Genomic DNA, 24,964 nt, shown 5'->3' with positions numbered 1-24,964 from the left:
AAAGATAAAACTAAGAACCCAAGGACAATAACCTGGTTCAGTAGAGGCTTATTTTTTTAACTGAAAGCGGCACCACACTTGTGAGCATTGAATTATTTCTCATTATGCAATCCAATCCGTTTCTGAGTCATTTAGTATTTGAATTATTTAATCATTTTTACAAAAGGGGTCAAATAACAATAGTCAGATCATTGTTGATCAAACTTTTTTTGCATCTGAACTATACTTAGGGTGCATCCTTAATATACATAATAGGTTTAGTCGAAATTTGAAAATGCCGTCACCTGAATTTATTGAACTTTTGGGTGAAATAAATGTTTTACTCACCATCAGTGAGAGGTAACACCACCATCAGGAGGGAGAAGCACAGTGCAAAGCAATCCATGACTGTGTGAGTTACGTCTGAGAGCAGGCAACGCTTATTTATACATCTGACACCACGAGCACACTCGCTCACCCACAATGATCCCGTTGTCTTACAGAAGGAAGAGGAAAAACTACCTGCTCTTGATCTCATGACATGTTGTTACATAACTTGTCTATTATTTTTGTAATGATTTGTTTCTCTAGTTCCACTGGTTCACACTGTCTGACTTGAGATATGTCAGGAATGCTCTGGTAGCCGTGCCCCAGCCGAAATGGCGAGACACAATGTGAAACAAATAACCACAAGGCATTTTAATTGGTGAAGTGAAGAGAAAACCTACCATTGAAATTCAGTACAAACACAATTCTCAATAATCATTTATTGCACATTCAATGCGTCCATGTGTAGACATACATTCTCAACATTCAAACACTGCATTGTACTGTTTGTTCTTTGTTCAGGGGCCATCACTGTGAAAGATCTACAAAGCTGTAAGAGCCTAACCTTTGAATACCTGTTATACCCGTTTGTGACAGAAACAGCAACGTATGATATATTGTCACTGATGAAAAACATTTTAAAAATAGACATAAAAGAATGTAGGCTTGACGTCAGATTCTTGGAACAATGCAAATTTTAATAAAAGCAGACGCTGTAGGAAAGTGTTTTTTTTAAGATACTTTCTCCTGAAAAGCTGGAGAACTGAATAGAACTGGACATCCGTGCCACTGGTGTTTTTTGCCAAGTCATGTTTTGAAGCTCAGGTTTATTCTTATCTTCTAAGGTTACAGATATTATCATCCTGGAGAGAATGTTTACACTCTCCAGCTCTTTCCGAACTTGCGAACACTCCTGGCCACGGTGCCGTCCGGCTTCATCCAGTCATTCCTCCTATGACTGTCAAAGTTCCCACACAGACCTCCTACTTTACTTTTATATATGTGTGGGAGAATGATCTCTGCAGGGAAAACACATCAACCGATCAAACTTATTTATATGCACCTTTCAAATGAATCAATTGCTGTTCAAGGTGCTTTACAAGCGATTTACAAAATGTTAAAAAGGGATTATGAATTCAGAGACCAATGCACTCGTATAATATAAAATAATGATAAGAAAGATACTATAAAATGGATATTCTAGAAATAATATGTCATAATAAATCAAACAAGTGTTGATTCTAAAAAGCCATAAAATTAAACTAAATGGAAGCCAAACCTGAAAAGATTACAGTTTAAATTTACGTTAAATATCTACATTTTCCGATCCCCTGGAAGGCTGTTCCATCGGCGAGGGACCAAATGTTTTTGTTCTGCTTCGGGGAACAGATTAAATAGAAGAACCAGAGGATCTGAGGGGCCTCCCTGGTTCATAAACTCTGACAGGTAGTCAGGTGCAAGGCCATGTTGTGCTTTATAAACTAATAGAAGGATTTTATAATACATTTTTAGCCAACTTGTGATTTTGGTAGACCAGAAAGGAGAGCATTGGAATAGTCTAGCCTGCTCCTTATGAAAGTGTGCATTAGTCTCTCTGGGGTTGCTCGGTGTTTATGGTAACTATCTGGTTTGACAAGTATTGATGCTATGATGTTCAAATTGCCTTGTTGTAATGTTTAAGTTTTTCAGTAAGTATATTAAGAAGGAGTTCTAGTCTAGATTTTCACCATCTGCCTTCTTGTATTCTACATTCTCTTTTTAGTAATTTAAATTTTTTGTTTTAACGTCACTCTAGAGTTTCATAATTTTGATATTTTGCTTTGTTGTTAAGCTGAAATGATTAGAGACAAAATTAATCTGCCGTATCTTTATTTGATAATTTAACTTCCCTGAGTAATGATCAAAGGAATATTTCTATCAATATATATATTAGACATCTTTGGGTTTTGTCGTAAAAAAATGACCACACATATTCACAATTTTGTGACATTTTATTAACCAAAATAATCAGTCAAGAATATAATCAATAGATTGATTGATTTTTTTTCCTTCCACCACAGTGAAACAGTTCTGCGAATGAGATTTTCTTAACTTGTCCCTCAGGTTGTTTTACTCTGCATCTTCTCAGGAGATGACCTTTTGACTTGAACCTTCCCCACATTGTTTGACTTATTTTTTACAAAATATTTTCACTGACCTCTGTGGTTTAAATGGGCCATAACCACCACTGGCAGTATAATTATCCTTTTACTTACTCCCGTCCTTTAAATACCACATAAAATACCCTCTTCAGTTGAACAGCACCGCTTTACTTTGGTTTCGGCTGCTCAGCCTTTCCTGACGTCATGTAGTGCAGATGGTGCTGAATAAATATGTGGAAAGTATATACAGGCATATGCTGTGTTAGGTGGGTTTGATGGATTTGATGGCCACGGTGCAGTCCTCACATTTCATCTGCAGAAAGATCTGGGTCAGAAGCTGTGATTGAAGAAACAACAGTCTTTAAAATGCAGATGTTTTATCTGTGATAATAAAACATAATGATTCATATTAAAAGATTGTTTGTACTTGCTTTCGATAAAGCTTCTGAAATCACATCTTCGTTTCCTTCACTATGTGATAAAACAGAAGCTCTTAGGCGAACCGTCACTGAAAAAGTACAAATGAAGATTTATTATCATGTAGATGTCTCACTACGTTAATAAAGAACAGAAGTCTATCACTGTTTCAATTCAGATACTTCCATTAGAAGACATGGTTGTAATACGCTGGGAAATGACATCAATTAAGAAAAAGTCGCCTGCAAAAACATCTACCCATCCTTCCCTTGTCGTCATTTTCACAGATTGAAAATTCGCTGATGGTCCCTCAAAAAAAGATGTAGGTTTGCAAATCACATTTTGAGCAAAGCTAAAATCCCTGTGTATACATACTGTTTCTGCTACGTAACCAAGATGGCATCTATTGAGGGCGAGAAGTTCTTTCTTGGTTCTTCTACTCTTTGCCCACCAGGAATGTGTCAATTGTCAATGTGAATGCAATTATGCACTCAAAATGAGCCACTATGGAGAATAAATACACCCTGCGTTTCACTTACTGCACCTTTATTTGAGCTGCTGGTCTTCTGGGAATCTGTGTCAATGTTGGAAATGTCAGATGTGCTTCTCTCTACTGGTGAAGATGTGACACTACTAGTTCCCAGAGGAGCACTGGTCTCTGACAGTGTTGTTCCTGCTGTGAGAACAAAGACACACAAAAGGTTAGTTTGCACTTTAGAGGAAATTAGTCCCAGAGGATCATTGATGATGCAAACAATAATAAGAAAAACAATCTGTTGGTATAACAGTTTATGGATCCATCATAATGACCAACCTGTTGCTGTAGAGGCGGTGGATCCTGAAGGTGTGAGTCCATTTGCAGGTGTAGATGTACTGCTCGATGCCGCTGTGGTGACGTTTGTCTGTGTAGACCATAGACTGTATATGTGAGGTGTAGACGTGCTGCTGTTTGTTGTGTAGTGTGTCGTAGAAGCAGAGGTTGTAGATGAGGACGTGCTGCCATCTACTGGTGCAGATAAGCTACTGTTTGTTGTATTGGAGAGAGTGGGTGCAGGCGTCAGGGTGGTGGTGCTGCTGGTTGTGTTGTGTGCAGTAGATGCTGAGGTGTTGCTCACATGTGCGGGTGTAGATGTTGTATCGGGTGAGAAGGCTGAAGATGTCGTCACAGAGGCTGATAAAGTGGTGCTGTTATCTGCTGGTGTGGGTGTGGTGGTGTTGCTGGTTTGGCTGGTTGCTGTGGCAGCAGACTCTTTGGAAGCTGAGGTGCTGCTCACATTCAGAAGTGCAGATGTTCTACTGCTGCTTGTTGTCGTGGGAGCAGCTGCTGTTGAAGAGACTATGGTTCTGAAAGTTGTGATGCTATTGGCTGTCGTAGACGTAGTGGTGCTTGTTGATGTGCTGAATCTGCTCGGGGGTGTAGTGGCCGAAGCTGTAATCGAGAGGAAAGATCGACCCTTTCAAGCTCAATGCACTGCAAATTAACGAAACGCATGATACTAGAAAAAACACGAGCAAATTAAAATTAAAAACTTCATCAATTTGACGACACATGTGCACCTGATTGTAGTTCAATGCTTTGTGAAGGTCCATCACCACCAAAGTGTAGCAGACTTCAATAACTTAGTCAAGCATTGAACTACAGCCAGGTTCATCACATTTCGGGTGTCCTGTCTGTATTGTCATTGTCTCTGTTATTTTACTGATCTTTATTTCCCCCCCGGACATCCAGGATTTATCCATTTTTCAATGAGTCTTGTAGCCATAATAAGATCTTTCAAAGTATTGAAAGATCTTATTAAAGTGTCGCCAAGGAGACCAAATCGTGGGTGTAATGGTGGAGCTGAATTTTGCCAATTCCCCAAAATGTTTACGATATTTCAAACCAAAATGGTTTAACCAAGTAAAATTCCAGATCATGTGTCCAGCTCATTTTCACCCTTTTAAACATCGGTTGTTATCAGAATGACAAAATTTTCAAATGACAAAAAGTCCAATAAATTATATTCTCTTGTTTCCCCCACAGTCTCAACACACATTATCTTCTAAATTAATTGTGAGCTCCTTCTGCCATAAAGTTTTATTAGTTATTATTTTTCCTTTTTAAATGTTTGTCTTCACCATTACTTACATTTGCAGGTGGTGTTGTAGTCTGCACAACAATCATTGTTTACTAAGCAGAAATCGTCACAGAAACACCCCCTGACACAGGTGTTGTTTTTACCAAGGCAGCACAGCACTGGTGGACCTGCACAGCCTGGAGCGAACACACACACACAACACAGCAGAGAAACCACAGGCTCAGTACTGCATGTACTGGTGGCTTATTTTATGATCAGTAATCAACCTAACATGGAGGCAGAATATGTTGCACTGGAGAAGTGTAGGAACAGGAAAGGTCGTGTTGAGGCTATTACCCGTTATTGGACCTGGAGTGGTTGCCCCGGATTGTGCTAGAACATTAAAAGGGACAGTGACGTGTCATTTCATTCAAATTCAGGAAAACCATTCATTGTGAGCTTCCAGACAGTTACATCAAAACTGTAGTTGGATAACACTAAATTCAGGTTCTTGATTTGATAGAACATTCATAAAAGGCAAGTGCTTGTTTAGAGACACAATCTGTCACCAGTTTCTGTATGAGAAATGACAATAAACCTTGATGCAATGATGTCTCATGAAGCAGGTTATTGTTGTTATTCTTAGTATTACTTTATTATTCATATTATTATTATTATGAGTGTTATTGGGTGGAGTTTTCCCACTGAGGTCGGTACAATTAGCAGCGATAAGTAACACACAACACATAATATAGAAAAGGTGGAGGCTGTTTAGTTGCTATCGCTCATAAACTGAGTCAGTGATTCCGCTAAAGATAAAACTAAGAACCCAAGGACAATAACCTGGTTCAGTAGAGGCTTATTTTTTTAACTGAAAGCGGCACCACACTTGTGAGCATTGAATTATTTCTCATTATGCAATCCAATCCGTCATTTGGTATTTGAATTTAATCATTTTTACAAAAGGGGTCAAATTACAATAGTCACATCATTGTTGATCAAACTTTGGTTTGTTGCATCTTATCTATACTTAGGGTGCATCCTTCATATACATAATAGGTTTAGTCACGTCCTTTGGCGTTTAAAATGAGAAATTTGAAGATGCCGTCACCTGAATTTAATGAACGTTTAAGTGAAATAAATGTTTTACTCACCATCAGTTAGAGGTGACACCACCATCAGGAGGGAGAAGCACAGTGCAAAGCAATCCATGACTGTGTGTGTTACGTCTGAGAGCAGGCAACGTTATTTATACATCTGACACCACGAGCACACTCGCTCACCCACAATGATCCCGTTGTCTTACAGAAGGAAGAGGAAAAAATACCTGCTCTTGATCTCATGACATCATGTTACAGAAGTTGTCTATTATTTGTGTAATGATTTGTTTCCCTAGCTCCACTGGTTTACACTGTCTGACTTGAGATGTCAGGAATGCTCTGGTAGCTGTGCCCCAGCCGAAATGGCGAGACACAATGTGACACAAATAACCACAGGGCATTTTAATTAGTGAAGTGAAAAGAAAACCATTGTGCCATTATTGAAATTATGACAAGTGCAAACACAATTCTCAATAATCATTTATTGCACATTCAATGCGTTCATATGTAGACATACATTGTCATCATTCAAACACTGCATTGTACCGTTTGTTCTTTGTTCAGAGGCCATCACTGTGAAAGATCTACAAAGCTGTAAGAGCCTAACCTTTGAATACCTGTTATACTCGACTGTGACAGAAACAGCAACATATGATAAGACGCTGTAGGAAAGTGTTTTTTTATGGTACTTTGTCATGAAAAGCTGGAGAACTGAAGAGAACTGGACATCAGTGCCACTGGTGTTTTTTGCCAAGTCATGTTTTGAAGCTCAGGTTTATTCTTATCTTCTAAGGTTACAGATATTATCAACCTGGAGAGAATGTTTACACTCTCCAGCTCTCTCCGAACTCTCGAACACTCCTGGCCACGGTGCCGTCCGGCTTCATCCAGTCATTCCTCCTATGACTGTCAAAGTTCCCACACAGACCTCCTACTTTCCTTTTATATATGTGTGGGAGAATGATCTCTGCAAGGAAAACACATCAACCGATCAAACTTATTTATATGCACCTTTCAAATTAATCAATTGCTGTTCAAAGTGTTAAAAAGGGATTTTGAGTTCAGAGACCAATGCACTTGTATAATACAAAATAATGATAAGAAAGACACTATAAAATAGATATTCAAGAAATAATGTCATAATAAATCAAACCAGTGTTGATTCTAAAAAGCTGTAAAATGAAACTACATGAAAGCCAAACCTGAAAAGATTACAGGTTAAATTTACGTTAAATATCTACATTTTCAGATCCCCTGGAAGGTTGTTCCATCGGCGAGGGACCAAATGTTTTTGTTCTGCTTCGGGGAACGGATTAAATAGAAGAACCAGAGGATCTGATGGGCCTCCCTGGTTCATAAACTCTGACAGGTAGTCAGGTGCAAGGCCATGTTGTGCTTTATAAACTAATAGAAGGATTTTATAATACATTTTTAGCCAACTTGTGATTTTGGTAGACCAGAAAGGAGAGCATTGGAATAGTCTAGCCTGCTCCTTATGAAAGTGTGCATTAGTCTCTCTGGGGTTGCTCGGTGTTTATTGGTAACTATCTGGTTTGACAAGTATTGATGCTATGATGTTCAAATTGCCTTGTTGTAATGTTTAAGTTTTTCAGTAAGTATATTAAGAAGGAGTTCTAGTCTAGATTTTCACCATCTGCCTTCTTGTATTCTACATTCTCTTTTTAGTAATTTAAATTTTTCACAAAAACAACACAAAGCCAATATTATTCAAGTCCTCTCTCCCAGAATATAAATGTTAACATGACTCGGAATTGGATAATAAACTGTGATTTAAGAGTTTGCGATGAATCCTATAATTTTTAGAACTGCTAATTCTGTTGGTGAAGATTAGTTACCTGCTGAGCTGCGTCCATTAAACTCCACTGAGAGGCCAAAGTCGGTCTTCAGGTAGATGCGAGATGAATGCTGCCGGATGTTTAAACCAGCGGTCGGGGAGACAGGCATTTTGGTTTTCTTTCCATCCACCTGAGGAGAGATCATGAGGGGGATGTGTCAGCGGGAGATGTTCAAATAGAGTTATCTGAATATAGCTAGCACTTGTATGATTATCTATATTGTGTGCAAGCGATCCGAAAATCACATATATTCCTTGTTCCTTGTCTAACAGTGACTGAACCGCAAATCTAACAGTGATGGAAGTAGAGGCAGGAGATATAAGTGGACTAGACTATGAATATCCTGACTCTGGGACAGGTCTAATATTTAGCCATGTTACCAGTGTGGCTCTAGTATTGTAAGGAACAGCATGATAGTCGGTTCAACACTTTCCAGATTGATATAAGAATTATTGCTATGAAATTCAATATGGATGTTCATGGTCTTAATTGAATAACTCTTCATGACTCTGCCGTTTGATTTATGATCAAATACCCCCAAAAATATATAAATTATTCAGAAAATGTATTCCTTTTGAAATACGGGCATTCATATACACAATGCATATGTATCTACATATAATACACTATGAAACAGGTTGAAACTACCAATAGGGAAATAACATGTATAATTCTGAACATAGCACGTCATCAGTTTCAACACTATAGTATCACCTTTCAGTAAAATAGGCCTACGTGAGTAGTGCCGCTTATTTCCCTCAGTATTTTCACAATTGTGCTTGGGCTGGCAGAAACAGGATATTATCCCACATACCAGATACTGTAATTGAGAAAATGCTATAGCAGCAGTGTGTTGATGTGTTATAAACAAATATCACTTGGTACTTACAACCAGCTCTCGATTCTTCCTTAACTCCACGGTGTGATTGTACACTATGATCTTAAGAGCTTGTAATCTGTGATGTTCCTCATCTTCCTCGCTATCATCATGATCTTTGCTATCACTGCTGTCATTGTCAGAATCGTCTTCATCGCTGCCATCATCTTCTTCCTCTTCATCCCTGCCTCTGCGACTGTGGTTTTCTTCACTGCTACTGTCATCGTGATGCTCACTATCATTGCCATCATCTTCTCTGCGTGTATTGATGCCCACGATGTAGACGCCTGGAATGTCATTTGGCAAGTTCTTGGTCCGGACCAGCACATACGAGTGCTCGCCCTCAAAGTCATACTTCATTTTATCAAAGGTTCTGTACTCGGGGTCTCCATTTATAGTGCATTCACTGAAGCCTGTGAAATGAGTAAAGAGCAAATAATAAGTCGGTAAAGAAGATGTTACGTACTTTAGTTATGCAGTTAAATGTTTACATATACAACACCTGTATCTCTGCAGTAGTATTCGCCCTCGTCGTTCTGAAGGCAGATGGCATTTCCATCACATTCATCTTGGTCATCACAGTCAATCTTCCCTATGCCATCGTCTTTCTCACATTCACATTTCTGACTGCAGTGATCGGTGTACCACCTGTCATCGAACTGTCAAGAAAGAGAATGTACAGGTTGGACCTCAGTGTCCACATGCATTGCTCTCATAGTCTCATGTATTTGAAACATGGGTGAGTCATGTGCTATTGGTGAAAAGTTTCTCCCTCACATGATGTTTGTTGCCACTGCTGTCCATGCAGCCACACTCTTGGATAGGGACACAACGCTGCCCTTTCTGCACAAAGCCGTCATCACACACACATCCTGGCACACAGCTGTCACTCTCACTGCAGGGTGGTGGGCCATTCAGGTGTCTACAGGTTGGACTGCAGGCAGGGATGCAAGTGGTGTAATGACTGTTCTGTGGGCAAGAGGGTGCTAGGTAGAGACAGAGAAGGAGAATATCCTTAGACACAACAGAAACACAAGCACACAATAGATCTACATAACCAATGTATACTTTACTGTTAAGTCATGTACCACTTCATCTTCATTATAGGGTCACACATGACTGTTGGCATTGATACATAACATGTGACATGTAAAGTAGCCTATACATTATGGGAAGTCCCATCCATGGTTTAATCTTATTCATTAAATAAGGGAATGCAAATGTCTTACTTACTTGGTACGGCTGTAGTTGGTGGTTTTGGTCTAGCAGTGGTTGTAGATTGTGATGTAACTGTAGTCTGAGGTCTTTCAGTTGGTGGGTGTGGTTTAAGGGTTGTGGTGGGTTGGGTTCCAGCTGTTGTTGTGGGTTTTGGTCTCAGTGTTGTTGTGGATTGTGGTGTAGCTGTTGTGGGTTGGGGTCTAGCTGTGGTTGGAGGTTGCGGTTTAGTTGTTGTTAATGGCTGTGGTAGAGTAGTGGTTGAAGTTTGTGGCTGCATTGTGGTTGGAGGTAGTGGCCTAGCTGAAGTGGTTTGAGTTTGTGGTTTCGCTGTAGTGGTTTGAGTTTGTGGTTTCGCTGTAGTGGTTTGAGTTTGTGGTTTCGCTGTAGTAGTTTGAGTTTGTGGTTGCAGTGTAGTGGTTTGAGTTTGATGTGTGCGTGTTGTTTGTGACTCAAGTACAGTTGTGTCCTGAGGTTTTGGTGAAGTTGTTGTTGGAGGTTGTGGTTGAACTGTGGTTGTTAGTTGAGGTCTAACTGTTTGTGGTTGTGATGTAGTGGTTGGAGTTTGTGGTCTATTTGTTATTTGTGACTCTGTGGTTTGTGTTCTAGCTGTGGTTGCAGTTTGTGTTATAGATGTTGTGTGTGGCTGTGGTTGAGTCGTGGTTGAAGGCTGTGGTCTTGCTGTGGTTTCAGGTACTGGCTGTTCTGGAGTTCCAACTTCTGGGCCTCCTGAGGTTTGTGGGTGTGTTTTAGCTGTGGTTGTTGGTCCAGTTGCAGCTGTTGTTATTGGCCTTGATGTTATTGGTAGCTGTGGTCTTGTTGTTGTTGGAACATCAGGTCGTGTGGTCATTGGGACATCAGGATTGGAAGTTGTTGTGGTTGTTGTTGGAACTGTAGTTGTCGATGGTGGTTGTGGTTTTGATGAAGTTGTTGTGGGTTGTTGTGTAGCAGGAACCTCAGGAGCAGGGGTTGTTGGTTTAGTCAAATCTGTAACAATTCACACCAAGTCAGTAACTTTCAGTAAGTTTTACTGTTTTAGGACTGCTTTGAATGTCAGGACAGAATCACCTGCACAGCGTCCACGATGAATTGATATATCATCTATGGCCACATCAGACTGATCATTGGAACCTCTTCGCCCTTCAAAAATGATCTAACAGTTGGTGCACAGGTTAATACTTAAGTATGTATTTTACAGCATACCCATGCATTAGCAATTTTCTAACATTAGGCATTTGAGGGAATTAAACATGTTTTAATAAGTAACTTGCCTGGAAAGTTTCAGTTGTAGTTAAGTCCACCTGAGCCAGGTGCCACATATTTCCTTGGTCATTCCTCTTCCACCAGACACCCTCAGCCAGTCGGTCTTGGAGCAGGTAAACATGGAGGCCCATTGTTTGTGCTGAGCCGTACATATGGTACCAGAACTGCAGACACTGAGGACCACTGTCAGAACACTCAGAGCTGAGGAGGCGAGCTGTATCTCCATAAGTTGCACTGTTGGCCTCAATGTACAGGTAGTGACCATCTAGACGAGAGTTAAGAAGAAACCAAATTTCTCATAGACTTGCCATGGTCAGAATAATCTTTACCACACTTTATTATTGTCACCATTTAGATTGTAACAAAAGTAAATTGTTTTACCACCAGTGTGGTCAGTAGAGGGCCCTGTCATCAGGGTGGGTGTGGTACCATTCTGCCATGTCCAGTCAAAAACATCAGTAAGCAGCTGATTCCAGTTACAAAGATGGTTGTCAAAGCTACAGCCAAGCTTACAGACTGCAGGGAAACATTAGCAAAACATTTACCTGAAGTAAGCATTGAGTCTCTTACACAACTTTTTGTATTTATTAGACTAGACATTAATGCCAATTGGTAACCAAAATTCTGCTTTTCTGAAACCATTGACCCATGAAGTATATCTTGCACGTGCTTACCTGGGTGTGATGGGAGGACTCCCACATCAGGGTTGGAAGTTGTTGTGGTTGTTGTTGTAACTGTAGTTGTCGATGGTGGTTGTGATGGGAGGACTCCCACATTTGAGGGAGGAAGCTCAGTTTCAGCAACCAGGCCTGGGAATCTGCCTAAAGTAAAAATGAATGACTTCGTTCAAAACCTGAGATATCAGTTATTATAAATTGAGACCTCGATGTTTAAGAACCAAATGAAAAAATAACTAAGTAATGGTGCAATATATTACTCCTTTTCGTAAGAGGTTAATGTCACCTGAGCATGAGCCAAAGTGGATGGAAACATCATCTATGGCCACATCCGACCGTGCATCAGAGCCTCGGATTCCCTCTACTATGATCTGAAATGGGGGATGACCATAAAATACTATTCTTCATAGTACACAATACAAATACTGTTTTTGGTAAGAATGGGGTAGGAACTGTTGGCAACCAGTTATAACCAGTATCTCATATAGTCACACATATATTGTTAGACTTACTTGGAAAGGACCAGACACACGGATGTCAACATTTCCTGGATGCCATGTTGGTCCCTGGTTGTTCATCATGGACCACAGCTTGGTAGCTCTGTTGTCTTTGAGCAGGTAGATATTGATGGCCATTGCTGTGGCTGAACCATACATATGATACCAGAAGTGCAGACAGAGTGGGCCATTGTAATGACACTTTGGACTCATCAGACGGGCTGAGTCTCCATGGCTGACACTGTCTCCCTCAATGTATATGTAGAAGCCAGCTGGAGAAACAAGACACACATACAATGAGCATGAAGCATGGGCAACTAATGTCGCAACCCTACGGATGTAATAGTATAGTTTGTCCAGACACTGTGTTTTACCTCCAGTGGTGTGGTCGTCGAGTGGCCCAGTTAGTTTTGAGGGGGTGGGTCCTGAATGTCTTGTCCAATCAAAACTGTCCTGTACGAGCTGCTCCCATCCACACAGATTTTTTTCAAAGTCACAATTCATAGGACAGACTATGAAAAAGCATCAAAGCACAATGGATATTGTAAGTATTATGACCGTATCTATGATAAATTACAGTTTGAAAACTAGAATCTTAGTTACAAATTAATTGTCTTCAAAGCCATTATTTCCCCCATGAATGTTATTACGATGTATTCAAATACTATATATTAAAATTATGCAAATTAATTGGGCGAAGAGGCAAGCATAGTCAAGGAGGCAAGCATATTCAAAGGCATTACTTGTTTTCAAACCTGTATTGGTTTCTAATGTTAAATTGGATTGACATTTCTTCCTGAATTAGTAACAGATAACCCTTCCCAGTCCTATATGCTCTTACAAGTCTGATCTGGTGTTGGAGAGGTTTGGGTTGTTGGAGTGGTTGAAGTGGTTGAAGGCTCAGCTGAAATAGAAAGCAAGCAAACAAACAAGCAAGCAAGCAAAGAAAAAATTAAGTTGTGTTGAATTGAGTCTACCATCCTTGCATTGTTCTTTCCCTAGGTAATATATGTTTGGCCTATTTCATATATTTTCCAATCTTGTTTGTATCATAAACAAGACAAAAGAAAGAAAGCAGATGCAAAGTTAGCAGATGCAGTGGACAAGTTTTGCATTGTGATCAAAAAAGTGAAAAGCAGCAGCAATGCACAACATTTAACAGAATGACTTGCTTTAAGATTAAGAGCAAGTAAATCTTTGTCACAAATCAAGAATTTGACGAATCAGACCCATTGTAAGTGCACACTCTCAAATTAATGCTTTTGTTATTAACGTATGTTACTAACCACAAGCTGTGTCTGTCTGCCAGAAGGGCAGCTCCACTCCTGCAACCTGACATGCTGTTGCATAGGACTTCAGAGATTCACATAAGGTGTGTTGGTCCCCATTTGTGGCACAATAGTCGTACACACAACTATTCAGGTAGATGTTGGGGTGAACAATTTCATGGCAGGGACTGAAGACATCCCTCAGTAGTGTGTTACACTCAGTGTAGGCATCGTTCTCTTCATCATAGTCACAGACTCTCGGGTCATTTGGATAGACAGTACACCTGAAGGGGAAAGTTTGAACAATGGAAAAGAGGTTAAAACATTTGGAATTATGGTGAAAACTAAAAAGTAAGGTGTGGTGTATTGGTAATAATGTTTGCGTTGTTAGTTATTTAATATCTCTTTTTATTGGCCAGTTTGTGTCAAGTCTAAACCCAATAAAATAACTTGCAGCTATAGACTGACTCCTGTTAGGATGTGGTGTGTTGCAGCATTTTTTATTTCAGCACAATGTGTTAAAAAACAAAAGAATATGATGGTATTCAATTTCAATACACTACAGATAATATGATTGTATGTCTTTGGTTCAGACGGGAAATCTTAAATGATCTAAAAAAGATATATATTTCTCTCATTTCTCTGATACTGCACCTCGCTAAGCCTTTCCTTTATGCTGTTTAAAGAAAGAATGCATCCTGAATTCATCCCATCTCATTGTTTTTGGTTCACATCTTTTTAAATGGGGCAGTTGCACGATTAACTTTAATTCTGGTTATACTGATGCAAATGAATGCATCTTGCAATTCTTTTTCAATAGCCATGCAAGTGGCTCTGTTAGGCTCCGGTGGAGTTTTTAGCAGATGTTAGTATGCTAAAATGTTCACAATTACAATGCTAACATGCTGATGTTTAGCAGATATCATAATTTTCAGGTTCACTATCTTGCTGTTAGCACTAAATACAAAGTAGAGCTAAGGTAGATGGATAAACATTCAGCATCCACTACTAGTGTGGCTTTTAAACTGTGTATCTTAGTCTTTTATTTGCTTTTGATGGCCTTTATTTTTTTCCTTTTGGAGTTATGTCATTGATTCAGTGTGCAGATACCCTGCAGTCTAAAATGACTCACTCATTCTGGTTCGGCACCCTCCAGCTGTCACCAAACTCAAATGGCTCTGTAACGTTTTGGCCTCCTGGGGTTATGAAGTCATCGTCCTGATATCCGGAGAAGGTGCCACACAGTCCGCACAGCTCATATTTGTATCGCTCATCCACCTGCACAAACAGTCTGCTTTGCCCATCTACCAGTAGACGGAGGCCAAAGTCCGCCTCCAGAGCAATATAATTATTCTTCATGTAGACCCGCATTGAGCCGTAGGTTCCATCGGTGACATAGGGGAGTTGGACACGGCTGTTATTTACCTAGAGAGAGGAAAATCCATTAATTAGACTGATTTATTCTAGTGAGAACTGTTTGGTTTTAAATGACAAACGCATTAATATTGTTTTCCTACTGGGATGGTAAGTGCAATCAGTAAGCTTCCAAAGGGCTGTTCAGGGTAAAGTAAAGTGGACGAGTTATTAGTTTGTGTATTCTTCTAAACCCCAGATGATAAACCAAAGACTTCCTTCAATGACACAGAGTAATAACTGACTCTATAAACATGGCTAGTGCTGATACTAAGGTCCTTTGTCACTAGCATTTATTAATTACCTCAGATAACACAGTGACCCAGTTAGTTGGCCACATGCAGGACATGAGATTCATTGACTGGAAGCTGTTCAGTACCACACTATTCATGTATGTATTTGTTATATTTCAAAGCGTTTTCATACTTACAAGGACCTCTCCAGTTTGATTAAGGGTGATGAAAAAATCTTCCACCTGTAGAGTCACAGCCTCCAGCTTGGACCGGGTAAAGTTCTGAAGGGGAGGATGCATGTTGTGTCCAATAACAGTGAACTGGACCGAGCTTTCATCTCCGCATGTTGTAGTCAGAGTGTAACTGCAGCCTCCTTGAAAGTCATAAGCCACCCTGTCAAAAGTGATGTAATGCGGATCGCCATACACCCTGCAGGTGGCAGGTTTGAACGGGAAGCAGTCTTTGACCCCATCCTCGACCTTACAAACCTCTGTGTCTGCACATTGCATTGAGGTGCACCACAGATCATTATTACCCATACATTGGCACTGCTTCTCGCACTCTCCTCCCACAAATGTTGCTCCTTTCTGCAGAGAAAAGTTATACGTTATATAACAGATGGGAATAGGTGAATATTTTCCCATCTAAACAATGTTTAGTTGTTTTTACTTTCTGTAGCTTCTTTACCTCATAGTGTTTCCCACTGTACCAGCACCCACAGTCCTCTGCTGGGACACACTTCCCCCCACTGAGTTTGAAGCCAGAGTCGCACTCGCATCGCTCCTCACAGCTTCCACAAGAGCCAGTTAAATCCAGACCGGAGCACACCTCTGGACAGCCATCAGCACATGAGTTATAATGGCTGTTCTCAGCACACTGAAGGGCTGAGGGGACACAAGAAAAGAGAAGGAACAGGACTGAGTATGACTTTAATCTCACTCTATTATAGTCATTATTTGCCTCTGTTTCTCAACAGTTGGAAGAGAAATTAAACCAGGAAGCCAATAAGTAACATACGGCAGAATGTGGAGTTCCTCCACATGGGTACAGCGACTCCAGCCTCCTTGCAGATATCACTGTAGACCTGTAATGTCTCACATAGCACTGCTGGGTCCCCATGAGCAGAGCACATGCCGACCACACAGCCCCTGAAGTAACTCTCTGCCCCCAGAACTGATTGGCAGTCAGCAAAGGGCCCAGTGCTGGAGAGGAGGCTGCCGCAGTACAACTCACTGGTGTACTTGGCTTCCTCCTTTGGGTCACACTGATGAGGGACTAGAATAGTATTACAGGAGGAGGTGCTCTGCCCAGTCTGCCAGCTCTGAGCCAAAGCCGTAGCATCTTGGGCGTTTGTACCATCAGGCTTGCGGAGGTCATCTTCCCTGATGTTGTTAAAGTTGCCACACAAGCCACAGGCCTCATCTGAATATGTGGACGGCAGAATAACATTCATAGCCCCAGTGCTGTCAAAGGAAACGATCAGACCGAAACTGGTTCCCAGGACAACGGCAGCAGGGTTACTCTTGATGTTGACAGTGCCACTGTCGAGGCTCAGCGGAAGCTTCCTCCAGACCCCATTAACCTGGAGAAGAGGAGAAGTTTGAGTCTTCCTTACCCACTGTCATTAGCATATTGTATCTGACAGTTTGTATGAAATGCAGGAAACTGAAGCTAGATAAATCTTTGAGAATTGAGACAGCTGATAAGTGTGCTCGGGAGGCCAGGACACTGTGTCTTTTAACCCCTGCACTTTATGAGTCAGTTTATCAGTAGAATCGACTGCAGATATGGGAACTGTATTATCAGTTATGGGAACTGCATTATCTCGTACAGAACTAAGCTCAACACTCATTTCAGCATAATGACAAGGGGCCTCTAAACTGAAGTTGTATAAACAGTACTTATGAAGTACAGTTTTATGAAGGATTGCAATACTATTTGTTTTGTCTGGGGGGAAGTGGTTCTTTTATACAGACATGTTAATTCAGTGCTTTAGCATGGTTTGTTCTGCAAATTACTGCCTCTTTTAGTTATTGTCCTCAGATGTGTGATGTGACAGAGATGAATAGCTAAGCTGAGTAAACAGGCAATAAAGAATTAGTGTGCCAAAAAGAGTTTATGGGCACAACTGTGTAGTTTCTAAAGCAAAAGGAAAAAACATTTAATGAGGTTGTTTGAATGTTCAAATGGTTTTTTTTAAACAAAAGTCAGACATTACTGGTGTGTCTCCGTGAGACAGCATGACATTTGAATCTGTGGGAAGGATACAATGGATCACAGTGCAAGTGCCTTTCTAAATTCCTGCTTCCCTTTTTAAAGTAACTCACCACGACCCGGTGCGTCTGTCTTTTCAATAGAGACACTCTGATGTTCCCTGTGTCCACATTGACCTGCTGAATGGCCGGCAGAGATGAGTTCCCGTTCTGCTCATTGACCACCTCCACACTGAACATGGGCAGGGTCCCAGTGGACGAGCAGGTCTTAGCCAGTACGTAGGTGCATGGGGACATGAAGCGGAACAGCACTCCATCAAAAGTGCTGCAGTCTGTGTGACTGTGTATTGTGCACGTCCCAGTGGTGGAAATCCCTCTGGGTCCTTCTCTATGAGGACCACAGATTTGGCCTTGTGGGCACAGAGAGGGAGAACAGGAGAGCTGGCCCTCAGAGCAGAGGCAGCGGGTGGACTCATCCGTCCATAACTCTGTGTTAGATTCACACTGGGGTCCTGTGGGGCAATGACTGAGTAAACATCAGACCATCTGGCTCACAGTAATCGATTAGCAACATTAATTCATCTTTAGTAATATTATTGGAATTTAACACATTTCCTTGATTATCTGAAGTTATCCAGTCTAATATTCCTGTCAGTGATCGTTGAATCATGTTTTGTTGATTTAATCAAAAGCATCAAAACCACTCTGTCTAATTATAACAGACAACTTATGAAACCAGATGGATGAATAATTTACATCTTTAATTGTAGAAGGGTTAAGTGGCATATGGGCTTTTGCAGTTACAGTCATCTGACATTATGACCACTTTTGTGTGTGTTGAATAAACATTGTTATCACCATGTATACTTTAATATAGTGTGATTTTTTTTTTTGTCTTTTCCTCCTAACATTGGTATCAAAAGCAGACGTTAAGATGGCTATAGAAGAGTAAATGAATACATACCACATGAGCCTCTGCTTACACCTATCTTGTTAATTGTGATCCGTCCTTCCGTGGCCACTGCTTCAAGTACAACCTAATGTAAACAGATCATCTCTTTTAAATATAAAGGATTTAAATTAATTGATTAACCATTCCAGTTCAATTATAGATACTAGGAAAAGTGCAAATTACTATATTTTACCCGAGACTCCAGTTTCACGATTTTCAGGGGGACAAATACTTGAATCCACAAATTTCTGTGGAGGACAGGAGAGGTCCAGATTTCTTCCAGTCCGTCGCTGCTTTTCAGGAAAGCTCTTAGTTCAGACCCATTATTTGTGACTTGGTTCTGGTACCAAAACTCCAGACAGGCCTCGCCCTCCAGCCTCAGTGGACCACTCTCGAAAATACTCACTGCAACATCCACTGGAGGTAAAAAGCTCAATAAGAAACAATCATACACTAGATGCTCTTGGAATTTCCATAGATATTTAGCACGCTTAATGTAGTTTTTGTCCTTGGCACTAGTTTCTTAAGTACAAATTTAATGACCTTCTAGTCATTGATGCTCCATTCTTTTCCAAAGCACATAATATAAATAGTAGAATATATTTTTAACTACACACTTGGAATGGGCTTTTATGTTATGTCATAATTTCTAACCCCAAATGGGAAACCAAGCCTTTTCATTTGTTATTGTAATAAAATCAACTAGTACATCTGTTGTGGTGCAATTATCATTAAATGCAAACTAGTTTTTTGTGCTAAATTTGAGGCACAAGTGCAGGCCCTTTACGTTGATAGCCCCTTGGAAAACACCAGGCTATAAAAGATTATTAGTCTGCTTCAGATCAATTAGGGATATGCACTGAAGCACAGCCACAGTCTGTCTGCAGATAAAAAAAGAACTGTGGACTGATGTTACAAATCCCTTTCAAAGGGAGGGACAGACTGAAAGGTTACTACGGTCCGGTAATCTCTCTGTGTCACACTGATCTCATATCTGCACTGAACTGTAATCTAACGACTTTGAATCATAATTTAATTTAATTATTTAGATATTTAAATAATCAAAGACATTCAGTTTATTAAATGTTCTTTACCTCCTATTTGTTGGTTTCTCGTCCAGTCACAGATCTGGTTGTTCTGTCTGTCGTAGGAACATTGTGTAACATAGTCTATTCAAGAGAAAAGGGGGTTAAGATAGTATCTACGGATTTGGTCAGTTTATTTAAATTTACATTTTTGGATAAATTTAAGGATATGAGCGATTCTGTAAATCTTTATACCTGCATTTGTCCTCCACTCGGGTAAAGGAACCGATGTAAAGTCGTTTGCAGCTCTGACAAAGAAACAAGATTACAAAAATTAGCTTTGCTTCTAAAACAATCACGGTATAAATCTGTAAAAAATCCACGAGTGGCTCAAAAACATCTCATTAATTCTCCACACGAGCAACAGAATATTAAAAGATAAAATGTCAGCCAAAAGACCCACCTGCACAGAGTCCCCGTCTGAGAGAGGAAGAGTAAAGTCAATGTGACCAACAAATCTGTGTGGACTCCTCCGAGCATGGCTGATCCCTTAACGGCAGCCTCTCTGCTGGTCGCCCGTTGCTATACTCTCTGCCTTGTTGAGGAGTGATGACTGATGAGCAGTAACAGTCGTAAATGTGGAAACGCAGCGCACAGTTTATGAACCTTTATCTGGCAGCAAAGAGGCGTTGGCCTGCGTCCCTCTCCGGACCGAGTGGAGGGTTTCAGGCATTTATAGGCCCTCCTCCCACCCCACCTAACCAGGTAACCTGTGTGTGGGTGGAGAAAGAAAACTGTGGGACGGGAAGACACGAAATGGCCTGAAACTGAACTGTGGCAGAGAGATAATATCAGTGACGGGAAGCTGCTCACACATTAGTGATAGTGTTGCTATGTAAGAAGACACTGAATACAAGAGTAAATGAAGTGATGCATAAACAAATATTCTGATTAGTCAATATAGAACAAGAAAAGACAGACACAGCATTTTATTTTGCTGCTAATTATCATTTCCATTACACTCACACACGCACATCTGTTTGCATTTTTCACGATAAAAAGGCAGCAGTCTGTTGTGGTGTTAATTTCCACACACAGTCAGGCCATTTATCAAAAGCCTTTAATTCAAAAAGCTCACTTTGATGAAAAGATGGTGAGATTATTGAAACAGAAGTAAATGTTAACATTATAGCCCCAGAGAAACCAAATTAATATCAAAAATGTAGCTTCTTTCATGTTTATTTAATGGCATCACTCGTAATACAAAAGTATTAGATATAGTGTCTTCTGTTCTGAATATTAAAGCATGGTTTCTTCTTGCTGTAACAAGAATGATTTACTTTGCAAGAACACCTTTATTTCCATCCACTTATCACAGGTGGGCAAAAAAGATGGGCCATTAAAAAGAGCCAGCTTGTGTAATCTATCTTCTTGAAACACCCACAGCAAGACATGTGTACATCTTGACCTGATAAGGTTGTTGTATAATAACAGATTTGAAGTAGTGTCTGTTGTATTATGAATTGTCCGACAACTAGATAACAGCACACAACTGTAACAACAGGTGGAGAAAGAGTGATAAGAAGGACACATTGTGTTGAAGGTGCCCTGTGAGTCACCTACTCCTGAAGTAACATTCCTGTTGGTTCGTGTCAACAAGGACTGTGGCCAAAAACAAATATTGGAGCTCTTTAAAGCTGTCCAGTCGGACAGAGGGTTCTTTGTTAGGGAAGCTAAAATACCTAATGCTTGTGTTTGACAGGAATATAAAAAGTCATAACTGTATTTACAGTTAACCACACAATACTATGCAAGTAGACGTGCTGTTTTTCATTGAGTTAATGTTTTGCCATACTTGGTTACTTATTGCCTTTTTAATATGAACAGCATCACTACGGTTAAGTTGGAATATCCAGTTACACAATTAGGCAGATGGATAGTAATAGCTATCAAATGGTTCTATATTTAGCAGTTATGGCCGTGATAATTACTGGGACGGAGTTGTTGGTCTGTTGATAAGACCTTTCCTGTCCCTTTCTTATCATTTTATCAAGGTATATACCTATTTCTGAATGCACCATCACTAAGCATCTTGGTAACCAAGACTGTCAACAATGTGGCAACCTTTCTGCCCCACCCAGAGGGGCGTGATGTAGTGATATAGTTCATGGGAACCACATCAATATACATCAGAATTGGGTTCAATATTGAATTATGACATAATTATTGAGAAAATGCTGCTCTATTACATACCTATAGATCCATAAACCCATATCATAGCTCCTGCATGTCTTCAGCCAACAAATAAAAGGGCTATTAATAATCAACCTCGCCCACAGGCAGCGGGAGAAGGAGCAACAAGGGGCCAAGACCAAGTGCAAAGCAATATACTGTCTTCTTTCCCAAGGACCACTGTGGGCTGCACATGCCATGATCCATGACTAACCGTTAATAAGCCAGTGTTTGCTATTTTGATCGTCTCTTAGCTAGCTCTGCAGTGATGTCAGGTAAAAATAGAACACCACAGTAAGGCAAAGGAATGTCAATTTTGTGACTTGCACCTGCACAGTGTGTTCTGTCAAGGTGGGCAAGTCTACCATTAAACATTGCCTAGTTCCGATGTTATCCAAGCAAGTTTCCAGAAACAGGTTTTGAGGAGCACATGAACATGCCTGAGCATCCTGCAATATTTTACTGGTGGTGTTCCACCAGGGAGGGGGGTGGCAGTCATGGGGCTATTGTGTGGCAATTCTGTGACTTTCCAAGACCAACAGTCCCTCATTCGTCATGAGCTCGAGATCTGTCGAGCCATTTTCTCTCTTCATGTGCACAAATTAATGCAAGACTATTTTTTTTACCATAATTATACAATTCCATTTCCATTTATTTATTCCCCCATGACACTTCAATCCAACCCACTATGTATTTTTTGAATGCCAAAAAGCAACTTGTACAAAAAAATTATCTTGACAGGAAAGTATTGAGCATCATACAGCTCGAAACATGCTATTCAAATTATAAAATCTAGATCTGACATCCAAACAATTCAAAATGAATGTTGCATGTAATTTTTTTTTCTTTTTAACATGGGGTGATCCATGACCCCATTCATGGGCTCTAGACCCTTGATTCTTGACTTTGCCCCTAAGGAAAACAACCATGTGCCTAAATCAGTTTGCCCCTTGGAAATCATTTGTCCCTTAATCATCTCACAAAGTCAACTTTGAGCAGACCCTTTTGTCAAGACTTCAGTTAAGCTTGTGCTTGCAGTTCACCTCTGCTAAAAAAAGGAAAATCAATCCGCAGTGCAGTCTTTCATCTATGAATAGGTCACCCAATGGCATATGAAAATCATCTCCGCCTTCCTTCCAGTTTACTTGCGTCTTCTCAGTGTTTGCTCCCTGGAGATTCCCTCAGCTGTAGCAGCAGGTCAAGGTCATGGTTGATGGATAATACTGGGCAAGACAGGGCAGACACTGAGCTCTCCCTCATGTCAGAGCTTTAGGACTTATTCTTTTATTGAGCTCTCATTGGTATACTTGTTCCCTTCCGTTAGATGTGGGAATTAAATGAGGACACCTGGGATCACACCGCTTCTTCTTTTTTGCTGCCAGGTGATTCAGTGTAGGGTCAAAGTCATCAAAGATGGAGACCAGTGGGAACGCAGGCCAGAGAACAGGCTCTCATTTATGTCTCAGGTTTGAACCTCAAGTCTTTGAGCTTTTCTGTTGATGCCCCACTTCTCCAGTCTTAGGAATATTGATGGCACTTTTCACAGCTTTGAAGTGTGTGTGTGGACGTTTTGCCTTTTTTAAACCCTGCCTGTGATTTCTTTTTTGCTCCTTGAAAGTTTGTAGAACATAATATACGGCCTTCAAAATACTGCAGAGGACTGAGTGCTTTTGCAACTTGTTGATAATTATAGCATTAAATTACATCGGTACATGAACGTTGATGACATATGTAACTACTTAAGTGGGTCTATAACATTGCATTTTAAATCTCCTGACTATTTATGGGTACATTTTTACAGGAGCTGCCATTTATAGTCTGTCTGCTGGAAAATGACCCATTTTCAGTGAGGTTTTAGAATTAAGAGTTACCAGCGAAGGGTGAAGGAAAGCGGCAGCGGGACCCTCTGTGGAATGTAAATTAGGAGAGGTATTGTTTAGAGCACTCTCTTAATTCTCCAAAAATAAAACCGATTTATCAAAAGCAAACCTCCTCAGTGTGGCATCTGCTTAATATTCATTGAATCATTTAAGCTGCCAAAGCATTTCTTAATTTCACAGAGACGTTACAGGGCCAAGTCAAACTTGTTAACATTTCAACCTCAAGCCTCAAAAGTGAACAAGTGTTTATAAAGCAATAAAGCAGTAAATAACCTCATTTAAATTGTTAATGCATTAACACACACTATTTAACATTGGTTTGTTGTTTTTCCTTCACAGTTTCTGTCTTTTCCTCCTTCTTTCCTTTTTTCTCAAGACAAGGTCATACATAAGCTGCCCCCTCCGCCCTTTTCCATTCCTTCCATTCCTTCCATTCTTTCCATTCCTTCCGTCCTTCCGTCCTTCCGTCCTTCCGTCCTTCCGTCCTTCCGTCCTTCCGTCCTTCCTTCCGTCATGCTCCATTGAGAAGTTTCTGTTCAATCTCGCCGGTGTTTCCTGGCCCGTGGCGCCTAGTTTCACAAACAGAGCCTGACTTCTCCTTCCGCCACATGGTTGCTAAACAGGTTGTTTAATGAATACAGGTGCTGTGGTTCTGCTCTGCCTATCAGGGAGACATGATCAATACTGTAGGCAAGCTGCGTTTAATTGTCTTTTGTCAACACTGTGTGAGGAGGAGAGGCCCATATTTGCGATTCCTTTCACTTGAACATGAAAGATGTTTTCAAAGTACATTTTTTGTTGTGAATGGTTACTGGATGTCAAACCTTTTGTTTTTAAGTAAAACTTAAATGCACATCTTTTCGGCATTGTTGACTCTGTAAATAAGAGTTTTTATAACTGTGCATATTGGCAAACAAAAAAACGCTGATACCTATTGTTCTGAATGGCAGTTATTGGCCAACAGATGTATCACACGGGCTCTTATTACAACAGACATTTAAGGTCCTGCGTAGTTGGCACCAAGCTACGTGGCTGAGTTTCTAAATCATATGTAATCAGCCATTAGCTTCCGATCGTCTAATAAACGCTGGTAGCTATTCTTCAGTCAAGGTGAAAACCAAGGGTGACAGAGCCTTTGACTCCAGGGCCCCACTCCCCAGGAATAGCTCAACTGAGGAACATGGACCTTTTATGTTTCTGTTGTCCTTTGCTTTTTACCATAACCTGTAACTGTTTTATGAGCTGTTTCACTTGTTGTCCTTGGTTTTAAATTAGTTTTATTTAGTTGTGATGCACTTTGCAATGGCTGGTTAGCAGGTGCTGTTCCTCATAAGGCATTTAA

The 24,964-nt window shown here is 40.4% G+C and overlaps 2 protein-coding genes across 6 annotated transcripts; both read right to left on the bottom strand.

Moving 5' to 3' along the window:
* Nucleotides 1-1,035: 1,035 nt before the first annotated feature.
* On the bottom strand, nt 1,036-20,190 carry LOC133018519 (zonadhesin-like). 3 transcript variants are annotated; one of them, XM_061084896.1, is made up of 25 exons: nt 19,974-20,190; nt 19,766-19,818; nt 19,580-19,654; nt 18,679-18,902; nt 18,498-18,570; nt 17,648-18,045; nt 16,338-16,902; nt 16,008-16,204; nt 15,518-15,907; nt 14,807-15,099; nt 13,693-13,958; nt 13,248-13,310; nt 12,781-12,918; nt 12,422-12,678; nt 12,196-12,280; nt 11,907-12,053; nt 11,614-11,748; nt 11,241-11,497; nt 11,038-11,122; nt 9,988-10,956; nt 9,532-9,740; nt 9,257-9,413; nt 8,767-9,167; nt 7,878-8,007; nt 1,036-1,325 (listed from the first exon to the last, which is right to left on the bottom strand). In XM_061084896.1, the coding sequence occupies exons 1-25, from the start codon at nt 20,048-20,050 to the stop codon at nt 1,183-1,185; spliced, it is 5,787 nt and encodes a 1,928-aa protein (XP_060940879.1). In that variant the 5' UTR covers nt 20,051-20,190; the 3' UTR covers nt 1,036-1,182. The 3 variants fall into 3 exon arrangements, with proteins under 3 accessions (XP_060940879.1, XP_060940878.1, XP_060940880.1); XM_061084895.1 differs by lacking the exon at nt 1,036-1,325 and adding an exon at nt 6,489-6,988; XM_061084897.1 differs by lacking the exons at nt 1,036-1,325; nt 13,248-13,310 and adding an exon at nt 6,489-6,988.
* Nucleotides 2,285-6,130, bottom strand: LOC133018322 (uncharacterized). Of its 3 annotated transcripts, none has more exons than XM_061084656.1 (7): nt 6,076-6,130; nt 5,279-5,314; nt 4,993-5,118; nt 3,679-4,293; nt 3,409-3,540; nt 2,875-2,955; nt 2,285-2,784 (listed from the first exon to the last, which is right to left on the bottom strand). In XM_061084656.1, exons 1-7 carry the CDS (start codon nt 6,098-6,100, stop codon nt 2,750-2,752), a joined length of 1,050 nt encoding a protein of 349 aa, XP_060940639.1. In that variant the 5' UTR covers nt 6,101-6,130; the 3' UTR covers nt 2,285-2,749. The 3 variants fall into 3 exon arrangements, with proteins under 3 accessions (XP_060940639.1, XP_060940637.1, XP_060940638.1); XM_061084654.1 differs by having other exon boundaries at nt 2,879-2,955; XM_061084655.1 differs by having other exon boundaries at nt 2,285-2,760; nt 2,879-2,955.
* Nucleotides 20,191-24,964: the final 4,774 nt, after the last annotated feature.

Source organism: Limanda limanda, chromosome 13, assembly GCF_963576545.1.
Source record: "Limanda limanda chromosome 13, fLimLim1.1, whole genome shotgun sequence".
NCBI classification, from domain to species: Eukaryota; Metazoa; Chordata; class Actinopteri; order Pleuronectiformes; family Pleuronectidae; genus Limanda; species Limanda limanda.
Note: the sequence above shows the minus strand (reverse complement) of the source record. Positions and strands in the feature narration are given on the sequence as shown.